The 23,282-nt window shown below is 41.8% G+C and overlaps 1 protein-coding gene across 6 annotated transcripts in view; it reads right to left on the bottom strand.

Moving 5' to 3' along the window:
- Positions 1-23,282, bottom strand: part of KIAA1328 (KIAA1328 ortholog) — a 296,694-nt gene that overhangs the window by 203,924 nt on the left and 69,488 nt on the right. For 2 of the 6 annotated variants that reach the window (XM_077816627.1, XM_077816628.1), the window contains 2 exons: positions 22,135-22,216; positions 21,522-21,673 (listed from right to left, as the gene is read on the bottom strand). The exons of the other annotated variants lie outside the window; for them this stretch is intronic. In XM_077816627.1, coding sequence (XP_077672753.1) covers positions 21,522-21,608 — 87 coding nt within the window. In that variant the 5' untranslated portion in view covers positions 21,609-21,673; positions 22,135-22,216. The remainder of the gene's footprint in view (positions 1-21,521; positions 21,674-22,134; positions 22,217-23,282) is intronic. 6 annotated transcript variants of the gene reach the window in all.

The raw sequence follows: 23,282 nt of genomic DNA, 5'->3' as shown, positions 1-23,282 counted from the left end.
CCTATGCTCCTTACTGTTCCCTCGGTCTCCTCCTGCCCCACTCCGCCTTCTACTCCTGCTGCCCCCTGCACTGGAAATAGCTTCCAACTTCTTTGCCATACAAACTCACTCTCCTTCAACTCTTTTCTTAAAGCCTGCTACTTCCAGAAACCCCGCCTCCACGTCTCCTGAGCAATAATTGCTATACATTCCCAACCTGAACCATTTTCCCAAGTTGTCCCTATCTTCAACATAAAATCTTTGTGTTATGACCTTGCTCACACCAGGTTAAATCCAGAGTAATTCCAATAACTTCAGTGGAGTTGCTCCAAATTTACACTCATCTGAACAAGATGACCTCCTGAGGTCTCTGCCAATCCTAATATTCTATATTCTAAGATCAGAATTATTTTTCTAAAGTGCCTGGGACCTATTAAGCACAGGGATGTCACAGTACATTCCTTTCCTTTTCTCTCCTGAGGCTCTGGCGCCACTCTGTGCCTCAGTTTCCCTGCCTGTAAATTGGGGATATAATACCTATTTCACAAGCGTGTTGGGAGTTTAATGTTCATCAGTGCTTTGAAGACAAAGAGCTAAATATTATCATAAATTAAAGCTCCTATCTTGGAATCCACCAAGGATACATGCACAGCATTAACAAATAACTTACTTTTTAAATGCTTTTCGAACAGCCCCACATTCCAGCAGGGAGAATAAACAATATGAACAATGATTAGTGAATACTGCCCAAGTAGGTTACATTTCCCTTAACAGAGTTAAAGCACATCTGCTCGCAAGTTGGGAAAGGCTGGTTTTCCAGATATAACTAGTCAGATACAGCAGCATGAAGAGATGTAATAATGTCCTTTGCTTCAGTGAGAGACAGAGTACACAGGCTCACTGATGGAATCTGCATTTTTGGTTTTCATTTGTTCTGCTTGGGTAACCTTACCAGACTGAGAAAACACATTTTCAAGCATTACTATTTTGAATACCATTGTTCAGTCAGACTATCTTTTTCTCCACTTAGCCATATCTAGATCAAAGAAAACTTGGAAGCGGAATTTAACTTTCTATCTAAGAGTGGAAACATTTATCCTTAAAATGTAATAAAATTTCTCCTCTCAATGATACACAGTAGTACTCGGAATGTATTACACATGATCAATGCTGCAATGAGGTGTAGAATACTAGTGCAAACAGTTCATCTGTATGCATGCTATCGTTAAATATGTTGTTAGAGTTAAGTGCCTTTCATAGAAAAGAATCATTGCAATTATCAGTGGTGTTAGCAGTTCTCTAAAATATCAAAGTTTACTTTTTGTTGTAAGAACTACTCAAGGAAACTGCCCTGCTACAAACATTTCTAGAGTACTGATCACAATGTTCCACTTTCTTACCGTTACTAAATGTACAGCTTGCAGGGAATAAACAAGTAGCCCTAACCCAAAGGTAATGGAATGCATTAAAAACCCATTTACGCATCAGTCCTCGTCTTTTGTTGTTTTTTTCTTCAAAACCACCACAATCCCACCTTTGCTATTTATGACTGGGGCACAGAATCTACCACTGACTTGGAAACAAGGATGAAGCTGGGATCGTCTCCAAAGAAAGCAAACTCGGTGCTAAGTTAAGCTTCAGTGGGATGAGCCAGACCACTGCTCAATAGCTCTTTTCCTTTCTCTGCCTCCTAGAACATAACCTCGACCTCTAAATATCAGTAACTACTATTCTAATCAGTGACATGCAAAACCTATATGTGAATGTAATTATTCTGAGCTATATCATCTACGCAACAAAAGTGATTAAAAAAACCCAACTGATTACAACCATTGCATCTCCCATATCTACTGCCTTTTCTTTTCTTGCCTTTCACCAAGAAGGGTGGTGGGCCTGTCTGTTTGATCTCCCATATTTTACCCTGTGCCTTCTAGATCTTACAACCTGGCACATATACTGTCCCTACAAAATATCCCTAGTACACCGGACTCACGCTAGAACGCGGGGTTCGAGATCCCATGCGCTATACTGTGTTATAGCGGGGGCCGCATTACCATGGATCCCAACTTAAATATCTAAATTTGGGATCCATCGCCACAACCGCGCTTTATGCAAATCCGTGTTATAACGATGCAGGCTCTAGCGAGCGTCCGCTGTACTTATAATGCAAAACACTTTATGACACTTCTAGCTCTGGGAGAAGAGAAAAATGAAGCATGAAATAAGAAATATACTAGCAGAACAATATTCATTGACACTGATAAGTCTGTATACTACTGCACAAGGGAAGTGTTAAGTGTTTTGCTTTTTTTTTTTTTAAATACATTTTGTCCAGCCTTTCTCGTGTCATTGTTCGTTTAGCCCCTTGTTCCTTTTCTCATGTGTCATGTAGCCTGGGTACCAAATTTGTCAAATGCTGCACAAATACATCTAGCAGAACAGTTTTATACCCAATCACTCAAATGACAATCATAAAAAGCTGCTGAACGTGTTTTCCTACATCTTTAGCTGGTCTTTTATGGCTATCTGAAATGTGTCTGATTTTTCTAAAGGTTCTTTTTGCCTCCCGCTGCAACCAGATCGACTCTTAGCAGCAGCTGTGTAGCTTACACATAAAACTTGTGTGATCTTTTTTTCTCTATTACAAGAGTCAAGGTATTATAAATAAATGGTCATTAAAGCCCTGTTGTAAGGAACTTAACCCCTACGAGAATGCACCAATTGGTCTCAGCATTGATTTCAACTGAAAAGGCTTGAGAATTGACTCTTTGAACTACTTTTACAATCTCAAGTTCATTCTATGGCCAAAAAGAAAGTCAATGTTTGGCACCGCATCGCAAATGTTGACACTGTCCCCCAACCTCATAATCAATCTTAAAACATGCAGCAGACTATCAAATACATAGCTTTCAAAAAACTTAGGAAGAGAAAAGCTACAAAGAAGAGCTTGAGAAAGGACATGTAGGATGAAAGCTACTGTATCACTTGAAGTCTACTTTTCTGGCTTCAATTTGGAATCTTTGTGGTGGTAATTTTTGATGTTAATGTAAAATAATCCTAAAAAACATTGCTCGAGTCTGTCAAAGGGGAAAGCCAAGAATGACTAATTGGATTTCTTCAAACAGCTAGTATTGTCTCAAGCAGTAGAAGCAATGCCACGTATATCCCTTAAAGTTTCCTTGGGCTCACTACAAAGCTTCCTTCTTTTTTCTTGAGGGACAGCCACACTGCTGATCCTCGGAAAAATAAGTTTATATCCAGAATTGAAAAGTGGTGAATGGTAATGGCCAAGAAGGATCATAGCATCTAAAGCATGAAAATTGGTTAGTTATTTCCTTGTAATCAAATTCCATCAACTAACATGTTCTAGAACTCCAGAGTAGGTGAGGCAGTATATACTTAACCATGTGCTAAACTTGTCATGCCTAGGCTTGTGTTAGGTAGCATATTTTAAAAACATACTTTTAAACTCTAATCTAGACAATGCCTTGTTTTCGCATGAGTGGCATTTAAAAAAACCCTAGCACAACAGAGACAGATAACGGTGGAACACTAAACATGTTAATGTCGGATAAAAATGAAATAGTACTGAGGGAAAGTAAAAGTAAGTTAAAAGACTGTGTGTGTGCAAGGAATAAATATTTTCTGTCACAGACTTTAGACCTTCAACACAAAACAGGAACTGACCAAATGAAAGTAATTCTTTGTTGAGCAAAACAGGGATATCATGGTCCTGTATCTGGCAAGGAAGTAAGAGAGCACCATGCTTTGCAGATCAGGTTACTGACGCTTCATAAGGGAGCGTGCACATCAGCAGCTGGCACAAAAGGCGGGGGGGGGGGGGGGAGCTATACCTTCAGATCAGCAAACCTAGGACCCAGGGGACCGCACAGTCCCAATCAGCTGTGTCATACCCTCTCAAACTCAAGGGAGCCCTAAATCCATATCTTGTGTCACCTTCTTCCCAGGGCAAGCTATTTACCCTTACTTACTTATTTTCTAAACAATCTTCCCTCCCGTTATAAATGAAGGATGGACTAACAAAACAGCATACAGTGGCCTACACATGGAAATCTGGGGGAAAGCCATTATATGCTTAACTGAGAAAGGTTTAAATCTTTTATTACTGATTTGCTTGAATAATACATCAAGCTTACTCTAATGTACTGGTTTACCCAAGAACTCTGTTGTTGGGAATTGTTTAATGTAAAAACCATATGAAAATAAGTTATAAAAAAGCCAAGAGAATCTCAGTAATTTTAATCTATCTTGACCTTTTTGGAAGGGGAGAATTTGATATTTCACAGATTCTAAACCACTATCAGTACCAAAGCAGAAGAGTTTAACATTCAAGAGACAAGAAAATTTGGGCTAACATCATCTGAAGTGATGCATGCTACAACAGTGTAATTCAACTGTACATTGCAAAGCACCAAAAGGGTCAGAAAGAATTTTTCAGTACCTTGCCACACCCTCATTTATAGAGTATTCCACAAGTGGCCAGTATCAGTTTTCAACTTCCTTTGAAGAATCAGGGATAGGCTATTGCTAGCAATAAGATACTAAACTTGAAGGTCTATTGTCCAATATGATATTGTACAGTTTTCTTTTGTTCCAAAGACCCATGCAAAGTATTAGTTATAAAATACTTTCAAATATTAATTTATTTTGGGAACATAGTGCATCATCTTTCAGCCAGAGGTCTTTCCAGTGGCTTAGTATCCATCAACAACTACTTCATCTACCAGGGAGAAGCAGTCACCCCAGGCTGAAACATGGCAGCGGTTTAACAATTTCTTGAACCTATGTTTTAAACGACTGTAGCAGTAATAAAATGAGTTGATTTGGTTGGAAATAGTTGGCATTTTGGTAAATTGCACAAGTAATTGACTTGTGACTTTAAAATCATCATGTCCAAAAGCATAGCTACATCTAAAAATGTAAGGTCCTAAAATCCAATGTTTTCTGTTCTCAAAGGTGTGCGAGTAAAGACTCTTGAATCAGGAAAGCCAACATTTTTAACGTATTTACAACATTCACCTTTAATATTAAGTAACATTCATGTTTCACAAAAAAGTAAGTAAATAAAGCCACTGTTTTTATACAATTTCTTTTAAGAATATATGTATACATAAAGGACTGTGTGTGTATGCAGATGCATAGTATATTCTATGCATAAAATCTACCTTCCTATTTCCCCATGTTTATTCCACCCCCCACCCTCCTCCCCCCCGTTCCTCAGATGTTCTTGTCAACTGCTGGAAATGGCCCACTTTGATCATCACTACAAAAGGTCCGTCCCCCCGTCCCCCCCTCGCTGCTCTCCTGCTGGCAATAGCTCACCTTACCCGATCACTCTCGTTACAGTGTGTATGGTAACACCCATTGTTTCATGTTTTCTGTGTATATAAATCTCCCCACTGTATTTTCCACCGAATGTATCCGATGAAGTGAGCTGTAGCTCACGAAAGCTTATGCTCAAATAAATGTGTTAGTCTCTAAGGTGCCACAAGTCCTCCTCTTCTTTTTCCTTCCACATGAGTATTTCAAGATAGGGAGTTCAAGGTATACCCTTAGAAATGCCATTTTTTCCTTAAACCTTTAAAAAAAAAAAAAAGACTGAGTGTTTTATTCCCAGATATTGCGACAGGAGTGGAAACTGTATTTGGCAGCAGACTTCTGCCCGGGTAGAAAAATCTTACATATCTCACCATATTAATAATTACTTGGATTCAGCGCTGAGGGAGAGCACTGACTAACTATTTTCAAATAATCTCTCACGCCACAAACAATATGCATTAATCACAGCTAAAATGCTGCAACTTGCTGGAGGAATAGCAGTGCTAGAGCTGAATTTAAACACACAATCTACATCTTTCTAAATCAGCTAGAATCTATTCTAGTCTGTAAAAACTGCAATCTTAACCACACAATATGTATATTTTTCCCTTGATTGCGCCTACTTGTTTTTTCAAGGGCATTCCCATTAGGAACAAACACTTCTCTATCCTCTCTCTCTCTCTCCTTATAGCACAGTGAAAATAATCATATCAAGGGAAACTTATTACTGTTTCCAAATTGTGTCTGGCTCTCAGCAGGCACACTCTCCAGGCAACAGTTTTGCTGCTACATTATGACTAATCTTTTTTCCAGATGACACTTTGTACTGTAGGTAGAGAGAAAAAGGAGAGATATTTGTGATTTGGGATGAGATAAACCCTCCTGAGCCAAGTGAAACAGCAATATCTTCTCTCTCTCTCTGCATCCTCTTGCAAAAAGCAAATTTTAATTTTCATCTTTGAGAGCAATTTCATAGTGTACTGTACGCACACACACAAGTATGGGCACAAATTCACTTTGTAAAAGAAGGTGAAGCTTGCAGTTTCCTCTGATTTTGGATCTGTCAGTTACTTCATGTGAGGAGAAAGTGTCTGAGTGTGGAAAAAACAGTTATCTAATTTCTGGCTAGCTGGACAAACCACACACTGTCCAATGCTGCCACCTGCTGTCTAAATATTAAAGAAATGAAGCTCTGGTTGCAAAAACTGGCATTCAAAAGTATTTGCTAGACTGTCTGCTCCTGGATGACCACTTTGGAAAGAATAACGCTTGGGTTCCATTTGGATCTATATTTTAGGGTTTTCCCTTATCCTCACCAAAACTTTTTTTAATTGTTACTACTACATGAAACATGAAGTCATTCCCACCAGAAAGGAGCCCTCACAACATGAAGGGCAGAGACCATATGTTTTAAAATTAATTCAAACTAAGGCCTCTGATCCTGTCTTGAGATTCACAAGCACAAATCCTTTTGCCCAGGAGGAATCCCACAAATGCAAGGATTCAAGGGTTTAGATTAACAGATCCTGGCGTAATTTAATACAGTGATCACCAACTTGTCGATAGCCATCTCCAGTGTCGCAGTGTGGTTGCCGGCTAAGGCAGACTCCCTGCCTACCCCAGCCCCACGCCGCTTCTGCAAACATACAGCGCAGCCCCCGGGCCCCAGGGGCGGGGGTCTCCCTCCACGCGCTGCTCCAGCCTGCAAGCACTGCCCCACAGCTCCCACTGGCTGGGAGAGCTGTACGGGCGGTGCTTGCAGAGAGGGGCAGTACACAGAGCCACGTGCCCCCCGTCCCTCCCCCAGGGGCCGCAGGGGCACGTTGGCCTCTTCCGAGAGCAGTGTGGGGCCAGGGTAGGCAGGGAGCCTGACTTAGCCTCGCTGCACCTACCGCCGACCGGGAGCCGCCGGAGGTAAGTGCTGCCCAGCAAAAGGCTGCATCCCAACCTTCATCCCGGAGCCCCCTCCTGGAGGCAGCACCCCATCCCCACTCCTGCACCTTGAACCCCCTCCTGCACCCCAAGCCCCACCCTAAGCCTTCTCACTGAGCCACCATCCCAACCCCCCTCCTACACCCCAACACAGGCCTGAGCCCCCTCCCGAAGCCAGCACCCAATACCCCCTTCCGCACCCCAAACCCTTCCTGCACCCCAAGCCCCAGCCCTGACCCCCTCTCAAAGCCTGCACCCTCCAATCCCTCCTACACCCCAACACTCTGCCCCAGCCCAGAGCCCCCTCCTACAGCTTGCACCCCACACCCCCTTCTGCACCCCAACCCCCTGCCCCAGGCTCAGCCCAGAGCCCCTTCCCACACTGTGAACCCCTCGGCCCCAGCCCAGAGCCCACACACACACCCCCGAATCCCAATCCCCTGCCCCAGCCTGGTGAAAGTGAGTGAGGGTGGGAAGAGCAAGCGATGAGGGTGGGAGAGATGGAGTGAGAGACGGGGCTTTGAGGAAGGGGCGGGGTAGATCCTGGGTTGCCCTTAGATTCAAAAAGTGATCATAGGTGTAAAAAGGTTGGAGACCACTGATTTAATAGCACAGGATTTAAGTTCGGTATAGTTTCTAGTCATAAAAATAATTTTAGCTATTTAAAAGGCAATGTGTATACACACACAGATCTCACACAGAGAACTACATTAAAATCAGTAGGCTGAAAAATTAGCCTTTGATATCAAGCTAAGGGCCTCTTCTGGAAATAATACTTTTCTAAATAATCCTTCCCCATTTATAGAGAACTAGGAAAGATGCACACGGCTTAGAACAAGCAAAGGATACATATTCCTTCCATCAGGTAGCACAACTTTCAAAGAGAACTGTCAGATGATGTGTTTTTGATGTTTCTAGGGTCAGAACAAAAGTCATGACTATGCACCAGAGCTAGATCATCTCAGGAAACTCCATTACTTTGTCCATAAGAGAGTGTTTGCTGCACTGCAGAACCATCAGGTCCTGCCCTTTAACCTGCAGATGTAACCACCACTGTTCTTAGAGGCTATGCTCTGGCCTCCCCAGTATCTCCCTATCTCCTGGATCCCTTAACCTTCCACTATGAGGAGTCTCACAGGGCATTTTTATTAATTATTTGCATGACAGTAGCGCCTAAGAACGCCAGCTGAGATTGGCAGTCCATTGTGCAAGACTATACAAACATCAAGTAAGATCTTATACACACTGTAGGTTTGAGGCACGGGGTAATGGGGGGAGAGGGGATGCATGACATTGACATTGGCTCTCCTGTAACTCCACCCTGTTCTAACTCCCCTCCTCGCCGAACCCTTTCTGTGAGGTTGGGGCAAAGTGATTGATCCCACAGAGCCACAAGCTGTTGGCCCCGTCCCTGTCCCCCCACAGCCCCTGGAGAGATGCACTGTATCTGCCCCCTTTCTCTTCATGTATGTGACAAGCCAGCCCATAAGGCTTTCAAGATAAAAACCATAGAGTTACTGAAACTTCTAGGTCTTAGAACTGTGGGCTTGAAAGGAAATAAGAACATGATTAGCCTGAGAAGTGCTAATAAACATTCCCTCGACATGTAAGTGTTTAGATCTCTGGCTAATGCTTATACTGCTTTTGCAGGGCACTTTTCCTCGTCAATAGGATCGTTATAAATAAAAAAGTATTCCTCCAAAAATCCTTTGGGGCAACCAAGGTTAACATTTTAGAACAAAAAATTAGAACTCTCGAGGAAAAATATCCTGAACAGAAGAAGAAAGTAGGAACTATAGTTGGAAGACCAACTTTTAAAAATTACTTACGCAGCTAGTTTCACAGTAGGGACTCCACAAAGATTGTTGAGAACTACAAGCTTTGAAGAGCAAAATCCTCTTCGAAGCTTGGCTCCAAGCAACTTTTGCTTGTAAGTTTTTACTCTTTTGTGCTGCAACTTGCAAGAGAAAGTTACTAATAAGCCTGCAGCACTTCTGATAAAAAACAAAGGTCCCAGCTTTAGCTCCAGCTTCAAAAAGAAAAATAAAGAAATGCTTTGTGCCAGGGCTTTTACTCATCTGTGGGGATGGCAGGTGGAGGAGGAGCTTCATAAAGACAGGTACAAACTTTGTAAGCAACTGAAACTCTACAAAATTAGAGAAAGTCCCTTGCAATTCTGAGCCCCTATCCCTCATAACTAGCAAGAGCTCTAGGCTTCCTCTCCTCCAGTCTGGCTTCCACCAAAAATGTGCTGAGCACAGTCACTAAGGACCTCCACCTAGCCAAGTCAAAAGGGGCCTTTCTGAATTGTTCCCTTTGATCTGCCTGCTCCTTTCAGCACAGCAGAACACTTTGCTTCTGCATTCACACTTCCCTAGGCTGCTAAAAGTGTGATCTCCTGATTCTCCTCCTGCCTTGCGGATCTCTCCTTCAGTAGTTCCCCATCCCCTCATCTCAACATATTATCTCTCTGGCTTGCTCCCTTTGTTGTCCTCTTCCCTTTCATGGAAACTTGATCTGCTCCAATAGTTCCAATTATAACCTCTACATCCTCTAGCTGTGTGGTCTCGCTATCAAATATCTTCTTTTGGAGGCCCTACCAGCATGTCTGACACAACGTCTCCAAAACGGAACTTGTAATCTCTCCCCACCACTTCCTTCATCTGTTATGATCACTTCAGGCTCACAACTTTCCCTTCTCCCATCACCATATCCATTCTCTTGGTAAATCCAGTCATGTCTTCCTCTTTATCAACACCAAAATTCATTCTTTCCTCGCTATTCTCAGTGCTAAAACCTTTGTCCATGCTTTTTGTCATACCTCATTGTCATTATTTATTAGTTGTATTGCAATAGCACACAAGAGTCCCAGTCACAGACCAGGATCCCATGATGCTAGGAACTGTATGAACACAAAGAAATGAGGATCTTTGCTCCAAAGAGCTTACCATCTACAAAGGCTTTTCTCCAATTTGCCTACTTCTCATCTCTGCCATTTTCAGTCTGTCATAAAAGCAACACTTAAAGTCACCTTGAACTCTGACAGACTCCATCCCATCCCTGAATTCCTTCACTGGCTTCAAGTATCTTACTGAAGACAATTCCTTATTGTCACCTTCAATGCTTTAAATAAATAATCTTGACCCTCTCCCATCTCTATTCTCACTTTCTCCTATCCCCTGCTCACTTCCTACATTCTGCCCAGTCTTCTCTCCATTATTCTGTCACCCTCACAGTTTTAAGTCTTCATTCACCCTGCACTTTATACTTCAAACAGTCTCCCATTACTTTTATAAATGCCCCATTCTCCTCCTTCAAACCTCTCCTTTCAGGAATCATTACTACCTTGCCCTTTTTATTAACTATCTTCCCACATTCTCCTTCCATTGAGCTACTGTTACTAATCTAGCTCCGTTTTTGGTTATCTCAGATTGTAAGGTCTTTGGGCAAGTCTTTTATACTTGTAAAGCACTGTCTGAATGCATGGCGCTATAGCAGGTATACACTTAATTCAACAATGAAGAGAAAGTCTCAGGTAAGTTGGACCCAGACACAATACAGAACTTTAGCAAAACACCAACACCTCAAATTAAATCTGAGAGAAAACAAGAAGGCAGTAGAGCATGGAGATCTCTGATGTACCATGTTTAACGGAGAAATAAGCAGGCAGCAGTGTTCAGTACTAACAGAAGGTTCCAGACGATCTTCCAGATAAATTCCAAGTAGGGGGGCGCAATAATCAAGTTGGGAAACAATTTGAATACAAAATTTATCAGTGTCTTCTGTGGCCAGTCCTGGTGGTGACTATAATTTTCAAAGACCAGACAAACCCTTCCCTCCTCTCCATAATGCATACAATAAACTATATTCCAAAAATGAGTAGGCAGGTAACGCCGTGGGAGCGCAACTGGCTAGTAGTTGTGCACACCATATTATTTTTGCTAGCACAGCTCCTCCTGTCTCCACCCTCACCCCAGCCCGCTTGTTTCCCTGATCTATTTTTGTCTCGTCTTTTAGAATTGTAAGCTGAGTGGGTCAGAGACACATTTGCTATATCAGTACCACACCTAGCACAATGGAGCCCCAATCTGGTTGGCCACTAGGCACTACTGCAACATAAAAGTTAAATCATACAATAATTAATTTCAACAGGAGAGCACTGCTATTGCATTCCCAAGACAGAAACAAAATGGCAAATTAAACAATACCACACATCATGCACCATGACTGATGACTATCCACTACAGCTCTCCTCATTATAAATAAGAAACTGTACAACCAATGCTAAGTATGACTCTCAAGATCCAGCAGGTACCAGGGAACAGAGACATCAGGGACATGCATGCAGATGCCAACTTGGCCCAGCCTATAAGAAAATCAGCTTGCCCACAAATAGCATATATTGTATGTGACCAATCTATGCTAACTACTTGTGTTAAACAATCTGTTCCACCTTGCATTTTTCTGTGAAGCTGGGACTACCTTTCCCAGACCTGAAGAAGAGATGTGTGTGGCTCAAAAGCTTATCTCTCTCACCAACATAGGTTGGTCCAATAAACGATATTACCTCACCCATCTTGTCTAATATACTGCGACCAACGCAGATACAAGTGCACTGCATGGTCATGTCTTTGTCATTCCTTAGCCAAGATACACACAGGTAGTTCTTAATCTTGCCTCATTTTCAATCCAGCCTTCTAATAATTTTGTGGCTCTTCTCTTCACTCCTTCTAATTTCTCAATAACTTCCTCGGAATCTGGAGCCCAGACTGCACAAAGTAGTTGAGGGGTGGTCTCCCCAGCGCTGACTAGAGAGGCATCATCTCCTAACCTCATGATGGGATGCCTCCACAGACAGCCAAAAAATTGCACTTGCCTATTTGCAACCACATCACATTGCAGACTCGCATCTTATTGCTGACTAATGCCATCCCTACATCTCTTTCAGCATTATTGCTTCCGAGGTATCCCTTTTCAATTGAGTAGTCTTCATGCATTCTGGCCAGGAATTCCCTCCCTGGTTTGGTCTTTCATAAAGTGTTGGGGGGAGGGAAGGTTCATAACACATCCTTCCTCCAAGAGCCCTACAAGCCCTAGAATTTGTTTATAAGTATTACCAAAGGGTTTTCTTTTAAATGAAATAAAAAGATTTGTAATTAACACCACTACCGTTTCTCTTACATCCCTGTCCCGTCTTTCACCTCTGATTTCTACTTAGATTATAAACTATTCAGGGATCTCACCTGTTTGTGAAGTGCTTAACACATTTTTGGCTGCATATGAAAATAAGACTAGCGGATGCAGTTTGGATTATTTAAATCTTTCCAAATTTAGTCCAATTGTTATTTTCTGTTTTTACTCTCTAGGTTCTTAAAGATGGATCTCGGTTTCTCAGGAGGGCTGGGACTAGGGTGACCAGATGTCCCGATTTTATAGGGACAGTCCTGATATTTGGGGCTTTGTCTTATATAGGCACTTATTACCCCCCACCTCCGTCCCGATTTTTTGCACTTGCTATCTGATCACCCTATCTGGGACACATGACTTATGACGAGAGGCTGGGGTAACTGGGCTTATTTAGTCTGCAGAAGAGAAGAGTGAGGGGGGATTTGATAGCAGCCTTCAACTATCTGAATGGGGGTTCCAAAGAGGATGGAGCTAGGCTGTTCTCAGTGGTAGCAGATGACAGAACAAGGAGTAATGGTCTCAAGTTGCAGTGGGGGAGGTCTAGGTTGGATATTAGGAAAAACTATTTCACTAGGAGTGTGGTGAAACACTGGAATGGGTTACATAGGGAGGTGGTGGAATCTCAATCCTTAGAGGTTTTTAAGGCCCAGTTTGACAAAGCCCTGGCTAGGATGATTTAGTTGGGGTTGGTCCTGCTTTGAGCAGGGGGTTGGACTAGATGACCTCCTGAGGTCTCTTCCAACCCTAATCTTCTATGATTCTATAATCTGTATTATATGGTGGAAAAGACATGAATAACACTACCTTCTTCTGCATACACACAACTATGTGTGCTTGGTAGGCAACCATGAAAGAATGTTTTACACATACTTTTGCTGAGTTTACTCCAATGTAAAACTAAAATGTTTGAAGACAGCATTTTCTTTACACCAACATTAATACAGGACTCACACTTAGTAATGAAATGTGGATGATACTAGCCTGTATAAAAAAGCAGAAGAACAGAGAACAGTCTCAGAAAGAACAGCTTCAGCTCAAGACTACTACACTCTCAGTCTAAGTCAGTCACTATGGGAATTTAGGCTCCAGCAAATGATTGAGACATTTGGTTCAAAGGATCCAAGGAAAGATGGAAATTAAAGTGTGACATGTATGCATTTATTAGGAGATCCTAAAATGTCTCTACCATTTTTGGCTTCCATGATGCAGCAGAGGACTATAAAGAATGTTCTTTGAAGTTACAGAAAGAGTAATTACTAATACTCCACCTTGACTGATCTTCTTAAAGACTATATGCAGAGGGAAGGAAGGGAAAGTGCAGGAGCCTCTAAAAGGTGCATTTAATAGAGAAAGAAGAGATCCATTAAAGTGGTGCTTTTTGTGGATACCTGCAGCAAAATACCTTGAATTTTCCTCCTGTCATGGAAACAAACAAACTTACACAGTCTGTTGACTATTTCTGTCTATAAATTATTGCACAAAATGCCTATTACAAGAACCTTTTATGCAATAATGAAATACCCTGTTCTACTAGTCTGGATATTTTCTTTCGGGGAAGAAAGAACAGTATATTTCTTTCAGGGAAGGAAGTCTGGTTTTAGCCAACATACCAGGAGTGTTTTCCCTGAACAAGTATCTTCCCACCATCAACCTCAGCCTGGTCCAGTCCACACAAGAGATCCACTTCCTGGACACTACAGTGCTAATAAACAATGGGCACATAAACACCACCCTATACCGGAAACCTACTGACCGCTATTCCTACCTGCATGCCTCCAGCTTTCACCCTGACCACACCACACGATCCATCGTCTACAGCCAAGCTCTGCGATACAACCGCATTTGCTCCAACCCCTCAGACAGAGACAAACACCTACAAGATCTCTGTCAAGCTTTCTTACAACTACAATACCCACCTGCGGAAGTAAAGAAACAGATTGATAGGGCCAGAAGAGTTCCCAGAAGTTACCTACTACAGGACAGGCCTAACAAAGAAAATAACAGAACGCCACTAGCCGTCACCTTCAGCCCCCAACTAAAACCCCTCCAACGCATTATTAAGGATCTACAACCTATCCTAAAGGATGACCCAACACTCTCACAAATCTTGGGAGACAGGCCAGTCCTTGCCTACAGACAGCCCCGCAACCTGAAGCAAATACTCACCAACAACCACATACCACACAACAGAACCACTAACCCAGGAACTTATCCTTGCAACAAAGCCCGTTGCCAATTGTGCCCACATATCTATTCAGGGGACACCATCACAGGGCCTAATAACATCAGCCACACTATCAGAGGCTCGTTCACCTGCACATCCACCAATGTGATTTATGCCATCATGTGCCAGCAATGCCCCTCTGCCATGTACATTGGTCAAACTGGACAGTCTCTACGTAAAAGAATAAATGGACACAAATCAGATGTCAAGAATTATAACATTCATAAACCAGTCGGAGAACACTTCAATCTCTCTGGTCACGCAATCACAGACATGAAGGTCGCTATCTTAAAACAAAAAAACTTCAAATCCAGACTCCAGCGAGAAACTGCTGAATTGGAATTCATTTGCAAATTGGATACTATTAATTTAGGCTTAAATAGAGACTGGGAGTGGCTAAGTCATTATGCAAGGTAGCTTATTTCCTCTTGTTTTTTCCTACCCCCCCCCCCCCAGATGTTCTGGTTTAACTTGGATTTAAACTTGGAGAGTGGTCAGTTTGGACGAGCTATTACCAGCAGGAGAGTGAGTCTGTGTGTGTATGGGGGTGGTTTTTGGAGGGGGGTGAGGGAGTGAGAGAACCTGGATTTGTGCAGGAAATGGCCTAACTTCATTATCATGCACATTGTGTAAAGAGTTGTCACTTTGGATGGGCTATCACCAGCAGGAGAGTGAATTTGTGGGGGGGGGTGGAGGGTGAGAAAACCTGGATTTGTGCTGGAAATGGCCTAACCTGACGATTACTTTAGATAAGCTATTACCAGCAGGACAGTGGGGTGGGAGGAGGTATTGTTTCATATTCTCTGTGTATATATAAAGTCTGCTGCAGTTTCCACGGTATACATCTGATGAAGTGAGCTGTAGCTCACGAAAGCTCATGCTCAAATAAATTGGTTAGTCTCTAAGGTGCCACAAGTACTCCTTTTCTTCTGGCTTCTTAGTTAGACATATGTAAAGATACACAAAGATTCTGATCCCACAAGAATTCTACATTCCTCTGGAGTTCTTAAAACATCCAGAGTACACTTTGACAGCCAGATTTTCCATTCCATTTATATTTAGTTTTAATTCCCCCTTCTGAAGGCAGATGTGTCGTGACACCTAGTACACCCAAGTCATCACCATCATCTTGGAGCAGTCTTCAGCTTAAACCATTAGTCTACCCAGGGAGTGGCAAGCGTATTTGACCTGAGACTGCCAAATGTTGGTGTCCAAATAGCTATGCGGGTAGACTGCTAATAATAAGAACACAAGCATACACTTTGGCCCACATCCGGGTAGAATTCTTGTATCCTCTATAAAAGCTGGATTTCCTGCTGAAGATTGGCTGTACCAGGATCTTTATCTTCCCCATTAGAGCAGGCCAAAAAGTTTATTCAATTACTTCCTGCAGTAGCAACTCAGGGTGCTGGAGGAGAAGATAAGGCAGAAGTTCTAGGACTTCCCCTGTCTTCTCCACCTGAGCAAACTTCTGTGGTCCTCTCTGATGAGCCACAAAAGGTCCTCAAGGAGGTTGTCAGGGAAGGAGGACTGGGTTGTTCAGGCCACTCCTCATGCACAGGGTAGTGGACCTGGTCTGTTTGCTATGCCTGCTCTCCTCTTGGACTAGAGTGAAGGACCAAGGCCATTATCTGCATGGACAATGTCCTCTGCTGCATAATCATAGCATGAGAAGAAATCTGTAAATCCTACATCAACAGACAAAGTAAAAAGGCCATAAACTGCTCTAAAAATTGTTATTCATATACCCTTGCCAATCTTCATTCCAAAAGATGAAGAAATACAACGTATCTATCAGGAATTTTATATACTGAAAAATATTTCAAATAGTAGTAGGCAGATCACAGATAGAAGAATTGATCATTTTGAGATTTATACGTGCAAGCAAAAGCATGTTCCAAAAGACAGTAAAAAACAATTTGTGTCACTATAGTAGCCATAACCACAAGGCATGACCAAACCATCCTGTGTAATCAATATGGGTATTAAGTACAGAAACTTGTACTGTACTTCCAAAATCAAAATGCTTATTAAGAGAAAACAAGATTTCCTCAATTCGTTTTTTTAAAGAAAATTTTGCCCTTAAAAATATTTTTAGATCCTCAAGGCCCCCATTATATGTATATAGTTTTACAGTATAGAAAGCAACCCCAAAAAGCAATGTCTCTCAATGGACCTTTCCAACCGAAACAAAGTTACCCCAAACTGAACAGGAGCAAATCAGACTCCCCAACATACACAACTTCCCTGCATGTTTTGCAGCAGCAAAATTTACTGTGGCTGTCTGGATAGAAAATGAAAACTCTTTCCTCGGCCTCCCTCTCTACCTTAAAATGGGTTCTAATCCTAGCTCTGCCACAACCTTCTTCTGACATGTTGGGCAAATTACTTAATCTCCATGACTTAATCTTTGAAGAAACGATAGTAATACTTTCCCAATTTACCGGGGTAAGGATATAATTCATTAACATTTGTAAAGCTCTTTGAAATTCTGGGATGGAAGGAGCTATAGGACTGCAAATACATAGTTATTTTAACTCAAAACCAGTTTTTCAGTGAGCATCAGCAATGGATAAAATAGCTATATGGAAATGGAAATCAGATGACAAACTGAAGATTATGGAATGGCATGATCACAGATTTTGTTAAAGCTTTTTTATGCAATATGTAAATTCAGACAAGTGAGAGTTGACAGTGTCTCTCCAGCTATATAAACTAGTGAAACTGACTAGTCAATTAGTTTCAGAGTAGCAGTCATGTTAGTCTGCATCCACAAAAAGAAAAGGAGGACTTGTGGCACCTTAGAGACTAACAAATTTGAGCATAAGCTTTCGTGAGCTACAGATCACTTCATCAGACGCATGCAGTGGAAAATACAGGAGGGAGATTTTATATACACCGAGAACATGAAATAATGGGTGTTACTATACCAACTGTAATGAGAGTGATCAGGTAAGGTGAGCTATTACCAGCAAGAGAGAAGCAGGTTTTTTTTCTCTCCTGCTGGTAATAGCTCACCTTACCTGATCACTCTCATTACAGTTGGTATAGTAACACCCATTATTTCATGTTCTCGGTGTATATAAAATCTCCCTCCTGTATTTTCCACTACATGCGTCTGATGAAGTGATCTGTAGCTCACGAAAGCTTATGCTCAGATAAATTTGTTAGTCTCTAAGGTGCCACAAGTCCTCCTTTTCTTTTAGTCAATTAATGAATATTAAATTACATTAAAAAATTTTTTTTCCGTTTTAGTAATCCAACATATTTTAACAGACAGGAAAATTTGTCATTTATATATCATTTTTAACTTTACACTCTCTGATAGAATAAAAATACATTTCACATACAAATCAATGCTTGGCATTCTCCCTAAAGCAAAGCAGGTGGGCACTGATGACAACTGAAAAACTTTGCACTGCTTCTTTGAGCCAAAACAAAGCTCTTAGGTCTAACTTTAGGCTACTAACCTTAACACTAGCTCTTTTAGATAGTAATTTAGTTTTCTCCTCATAGTTTAACTGACAAATGAAGATTTTTATAGAGCAATATTACAGCATTAACAAGTCTCTTATAAACTTTGGTTAGTTTTTATGTACAGGATAAAACTATTATTTTGACAAAATCTAGAAAATAAAGTGATGAATCAGGTTGCTTTTACTACTCATCTTTGGTAAAAAGAAGTTGCATGAGAAAAAACATAAAAATGGTAGGTACAATTTAGTATCCATAATTTCATGTTTATGTATGCTTGTCCAGATCACAAAAAAGTGATAGCAAAAAATAAATCAATATGACCTGTATGACCAGGACATTATGGAGAAAAGATCTATTTTCAGGATGGTCCCAGGGAAATTATTAAAACTAGTTATAGAAATTAAAGATGTGTGAAGGTGCCTTTTTACAATGACAAGCCTAGAATTATTGCTGTAAAATATATTTGCAGAATATAAAGTCTTGTATATCCTCAAGCATTTCAGAAAGATATTCTGAAGTGGTCTCTCTCAAAACATTTAATAGTTTTTCTGTCATTTTTAAGACAATAGAACACAAGAACATAAGAACGGACATACTGGGTCAGATCAATTCTCCATCCAGCCCAGTATCATGTCTTCTGACATTGACCAATGCCAGCTGCTTCAGAGGGAATGAACAGAACTGGTAATCATCAAGTGATCCATCCCCTGTCATCCATTCCCAGCTTCTGTCAAGCAGAGGCTAGGGACACTTCAAAGCATCCCTGCCTATCCTAGCTAATAGCCATGGATGGACCTATCCTCCATAAACTTATTTCTTTTTTGAACCCTGCTATAGTCTTTGCCAGAGGATGTTGTGAAGGCCAAGAGTTCCACTGGTAGACTGAGCATTGTGTGAAGAAATACTACCTTTTGTTTGTTTTAAACCTGCTGCCTATTACTTTCATTTGGTGACCCCTAGTTCATGTGTTATGAGGAGTAAATAACACTTCCTTATTTACTTTCTCCATACCAGTCATGATTTTATAGACCTCTTTCATAACCCCTCTCAGTCATCTCTTTTCCAAGCTGAAAAGTCTCAGTCTTATTAATCTCTCCTCATATGGAAGCTGTACCTTATCCCTAATCATTTTTGTTGCCATTTTCTGTACCTTTTCCAATTCAAATATATCTTTTTTGGGATGGGGTGACCAGATCTGCACAAGATATCCCACAAGATATGGGAATACCATGGGTTTATATAGAGGCAATATGATATTTTCCGTCTTATTATCTATCCCTTTCCTAATGATTCCCAACATGCTGTTAGCTTTTTTGACTGCTGCTGCACATCGAGTGGATGTTTTCAGAGAACTATCCACAATAACTCCAAGATCTCTTTCTTGAACAGCTAATTTAGACCCTGTTGTTTTATATGTATAGTTTGGATTATGTTTTCCAATGTGCACTATTTTGAATTTATCAACACTGAATTTCATCTGTCATTTTGTTACCCAGTCATGGGAGATCCCTTTGTAACTCTTCGCAGTCTGCTTTGGATTTAATAACTATCTTGAGTAGTCCTGTATCATCTGCAAATTTTGCCATCACACTATTTACCCCTTTTCCCAGATCATTTATGAATATGTTAAATAGTACTGGTCCCAGTATAGACCAAGGGAACCCACTATTTACCAGTCTCCATTCTGAAAACTGACCATTTATTCCTACCCTTGTTTCCTACCTTTTAACCTGTTACCAAACCGTGAGAGGCTCTTCCCTCTTACCCCATGACAGCTTACTTTGCTTAAGAGCCTTTGGTGAGGGACTGTAGCAGGGTGGTTACTCACTCCTGCGCTGTGGGGCTTAAACACCAGCCCTGGGAGAGAGCCAGGGCTGAGGCCAAGAAAAGCTAGGCTGATTGGGGAAATGGCCGCAGCTGGGCCATGCCCCAATCAGGCCATAGCTGGGCCTGTAAAGGGGCTGCTAGGCTGAAGCTTAGCCAAAGTCTCTCTCTGCGTTCAGAGAGGGAAGGGCCTGGCTGCAGGGACCTGAGGGAGTACCTAGATTGGAGCAGGGCTGAGGGGGAAAGGCCTTGGGAGCAGGGGAGCTCCGGACTGGAAACCCCCAGGCTGCGAGGCCTAGATTAGGACCTATTAAGTACTGTGGTTGCAAGGGGGCAGCCCATGGGTAGACCGAGGCAGCAGGTCCAAACCTCCTCGCCTGTGATAAGTAGTGATACACTGCAGTTTGCCCTGGGGAGCGGGGCTAAGCGATGACTGGCAGTAGCCAAGACTGAGGCGAGGTGGGGGTAGTGGGTGGGGGTTCCCCAGGGAGGGGAGACCCTCAGGGATTGTTGGGGTTTACTGCCAGGGGTCAGCACCCCAGTGGGAGGAGGCACCAGGTCCTGGGAGGGACTGGGGCTAGTGGTAAGGCAGATCACCAGACAGCAGAGGGTGCTCCAGAGGCTGAGGAGCTAATTCCCAAGGACAACCAGCAGGAGGCACCACCGGGTGAGTCCGGCTCTATTACAGGGACATTGTCAAAGGCTTTCTGAAAATTTAAGTACACTATATCCACTGGATCACCCGTGTCCACATGCTTGTTGACCCCCTCAAATAATTCTAGTAGACTATATTAGGGTTTTCAGCTTCATCAACATACATAAAAAACTAAGGTGAAATAAATGCAAAAGCTTAATTCACTGTTAAGGGTCACAGAAAAAGAAAGTTACAAAGCGAGGACACGCAAAAACCACGGTTTCAATGGCAAGGTTACTCCAGTTGTGCTACACGTGCCATATGTTGTATGGTATATATTTTAGTATACAGAGATATTAAACTATACAGTTATAAATAATAGAACCTTCCACAAACGTGTAATACAGCAGAGCTAACGTTACAAGCCAAGAAATAAAAACCCAGTTTAAACTGCTTTAAACCCTCTAAATGCTTATAGCAGCTTAGCTTGCAAGCTCCTTCTTCCAGAGATATTCGGTTTACAGAGTCTGTAAATTAATTTAATCAACTAGATACAGACATGTTCTCATGTCGATCTTTAAGCAACCAGCTAACAACTTAGAGTTGTATTAACATACTCAGTCCCATATTTTTAAATGCTCCCATCTTTTCTTAAAAACCATTTTCCCCCACCAAGCTTCCCATTAAGAACACTTTACAACATGCCAAGCCTGACATTTTAAAGTTCGACCATTTGAGCTATACCGGAGACAAGAATGTAGGTGGACAGAACTATGCTTTTAAAACACATTTATAACTCCAAAACAGGTGAAAAGATTTTGCTTAAGCTTCCTAAAAAACATGAATATTTTTGAAGGTTGAATGTGTAGAAAACAATGGTGTTATAATCTATTTGAAAAGATTAATTACAGCAGTGTTATCTACCTGTAACTGGAGTTCATCGAGACGAAGTTCTGCATATTCCCACTTTGTGATCAAGGCACTTGTGCCGCAACCCACTGGTTCCAACATGCACCACAGTCCACCCTTGAAGCAGAAATGTGCAGAGGCCACTTGAAGAAATGAAGGTTACTCACCTGTAATTAGAGGAATTTGAAATCAGCCTCTTCCCATTCACACTCTTGGGACACACTCATGGTGCAGCTTGGAACTGATAGCTCACAGTGCAGGCACCTTGATTCCAACTGAAGAATAGATGTTTTGCCCCCATCAAAAAGGGAGAGAAGCACGTGAAGACTCTCTCTCTCTCTCTCTCCCATTCAAAATACTGACCACTAGTTTTTAAGGATCTACAACCTATCCTGAAGGATGACCCAACACTCTCACAAATCTTGGGAGACGGGCCAGTCCTTGCCTTCAGACAGCCCGCCAGCCTGAAGCAAATACTCACCAGCAACCACATACCACACAACAGAACCACTAACCCAGGAACCTATCCTTGCAACAAAGCCCGTTGCCAACTATGCCCACATATCTATTCAGGGGACACCATCACAGGGCCTAATAACATCAGCCACACTATCAGAGGCTCGTTCACCTGCACATCCACCAATGGGATATATGCCATCATGTGCCAGCAATGCCCCTCTGCCATGTACATTGGTCAAACTGGACAGTCTCTACGTAAAAGAATAAATGGACACAAATCAGATGTCAAGAATTATAACATTCATAAACCAATCAGAGAAAACTTCAATCTCTCTGGTCACGTGATTACAGACATGAAAGTTGCGATATTACAACAAAAAAACTTCAAAACCAGACTCCAGCGAGAGACTGTTGAATTGGAATTCATTTGCAAATTGGATACAATTAATTTAGGCTTGAATAGAGACTGGGAGTGGCTAAGTCATTATGCAAGGTAACCTATTTCCCCTTGTTTTTTCCTACCACCCCCTACCCACCCCCCAGACGTTCTTGTTAAACCCTGGATTTGTGCTGGAAATGGCCCACCTTGATTACCATACACATTGTAAGGAAAGTGATCACTTTAGATAAGCTATTACCAGCAGGAGAGTGGAGTGGGGGGAGAGAAAACATTTTGTAGTGGTAAACACCCATTTTTTCATGCTTTGTGTGTATAAAAAGATCTTGTGTACTTTCCACAGTATGAATCCGATGAAGTGAGCTGTAGCTCACGAAAGCTTATGCTCAAATAAATTGGTTAGTCTCTAAGGTGCCACAAGTACTCCTTTTCTTTTTGCGAATACAGACTAACACGGCTGTTACTCTGAAACCTAGTTTTTAAAATCGGTTCTGAAGTAGTAATTCAGGCTCAATCCTGCGAGATGGTGTGCACCTTCAGCTCCCACGGATTGTAATGATGATCATGGCAATGTGGGAAGCCAGCTACAGACATCGTTCCCATACACCCGATAGCCAGGGATGAATTCAATGCACTTTCAGGTACCCACAGAAGTCTTTTGCAAGCCACTTTTATACCCTCAATAAATGGATGCAAGTGGAAGCTTCACAGTTTTCAACTGTGACAGTCACAGGTAAACCTCTGGATTTTAAGGCACTACTTAAAATGTTTTTGGCACTGGCCCTTAAGGATGGATAATACAATTGCTGCGGCAATCCATTCATAACATAGGTAGATAAGTTAAATTCCTTTATTTTTCCAATCAGAAGTCTGAAGTCAAACCAGTCCTTATAAATTCAGCTTTAAATGTATAGCCTGTT

The sequence above is a fragment of the Eretmochelys imbricata genome, chromosome 5 (genome assembly GCF_965152235.1).
Source record: "Eretmochelys imbricata isolate rEreImb1 chromosome 5, rEreImb1.hap1, whole genome shotgun sequence".
NCBI classification, from domain to species: Eukaryota; Metazoa; Chordata; order Testudines; family Cheloniidae; genus Eretmochelys; species Eretmochelys imbricata.
Note: the sequence above shows the minus strand (reverse complement) of the source record. Positions and strands in the feature narration are given on the sequence as shown.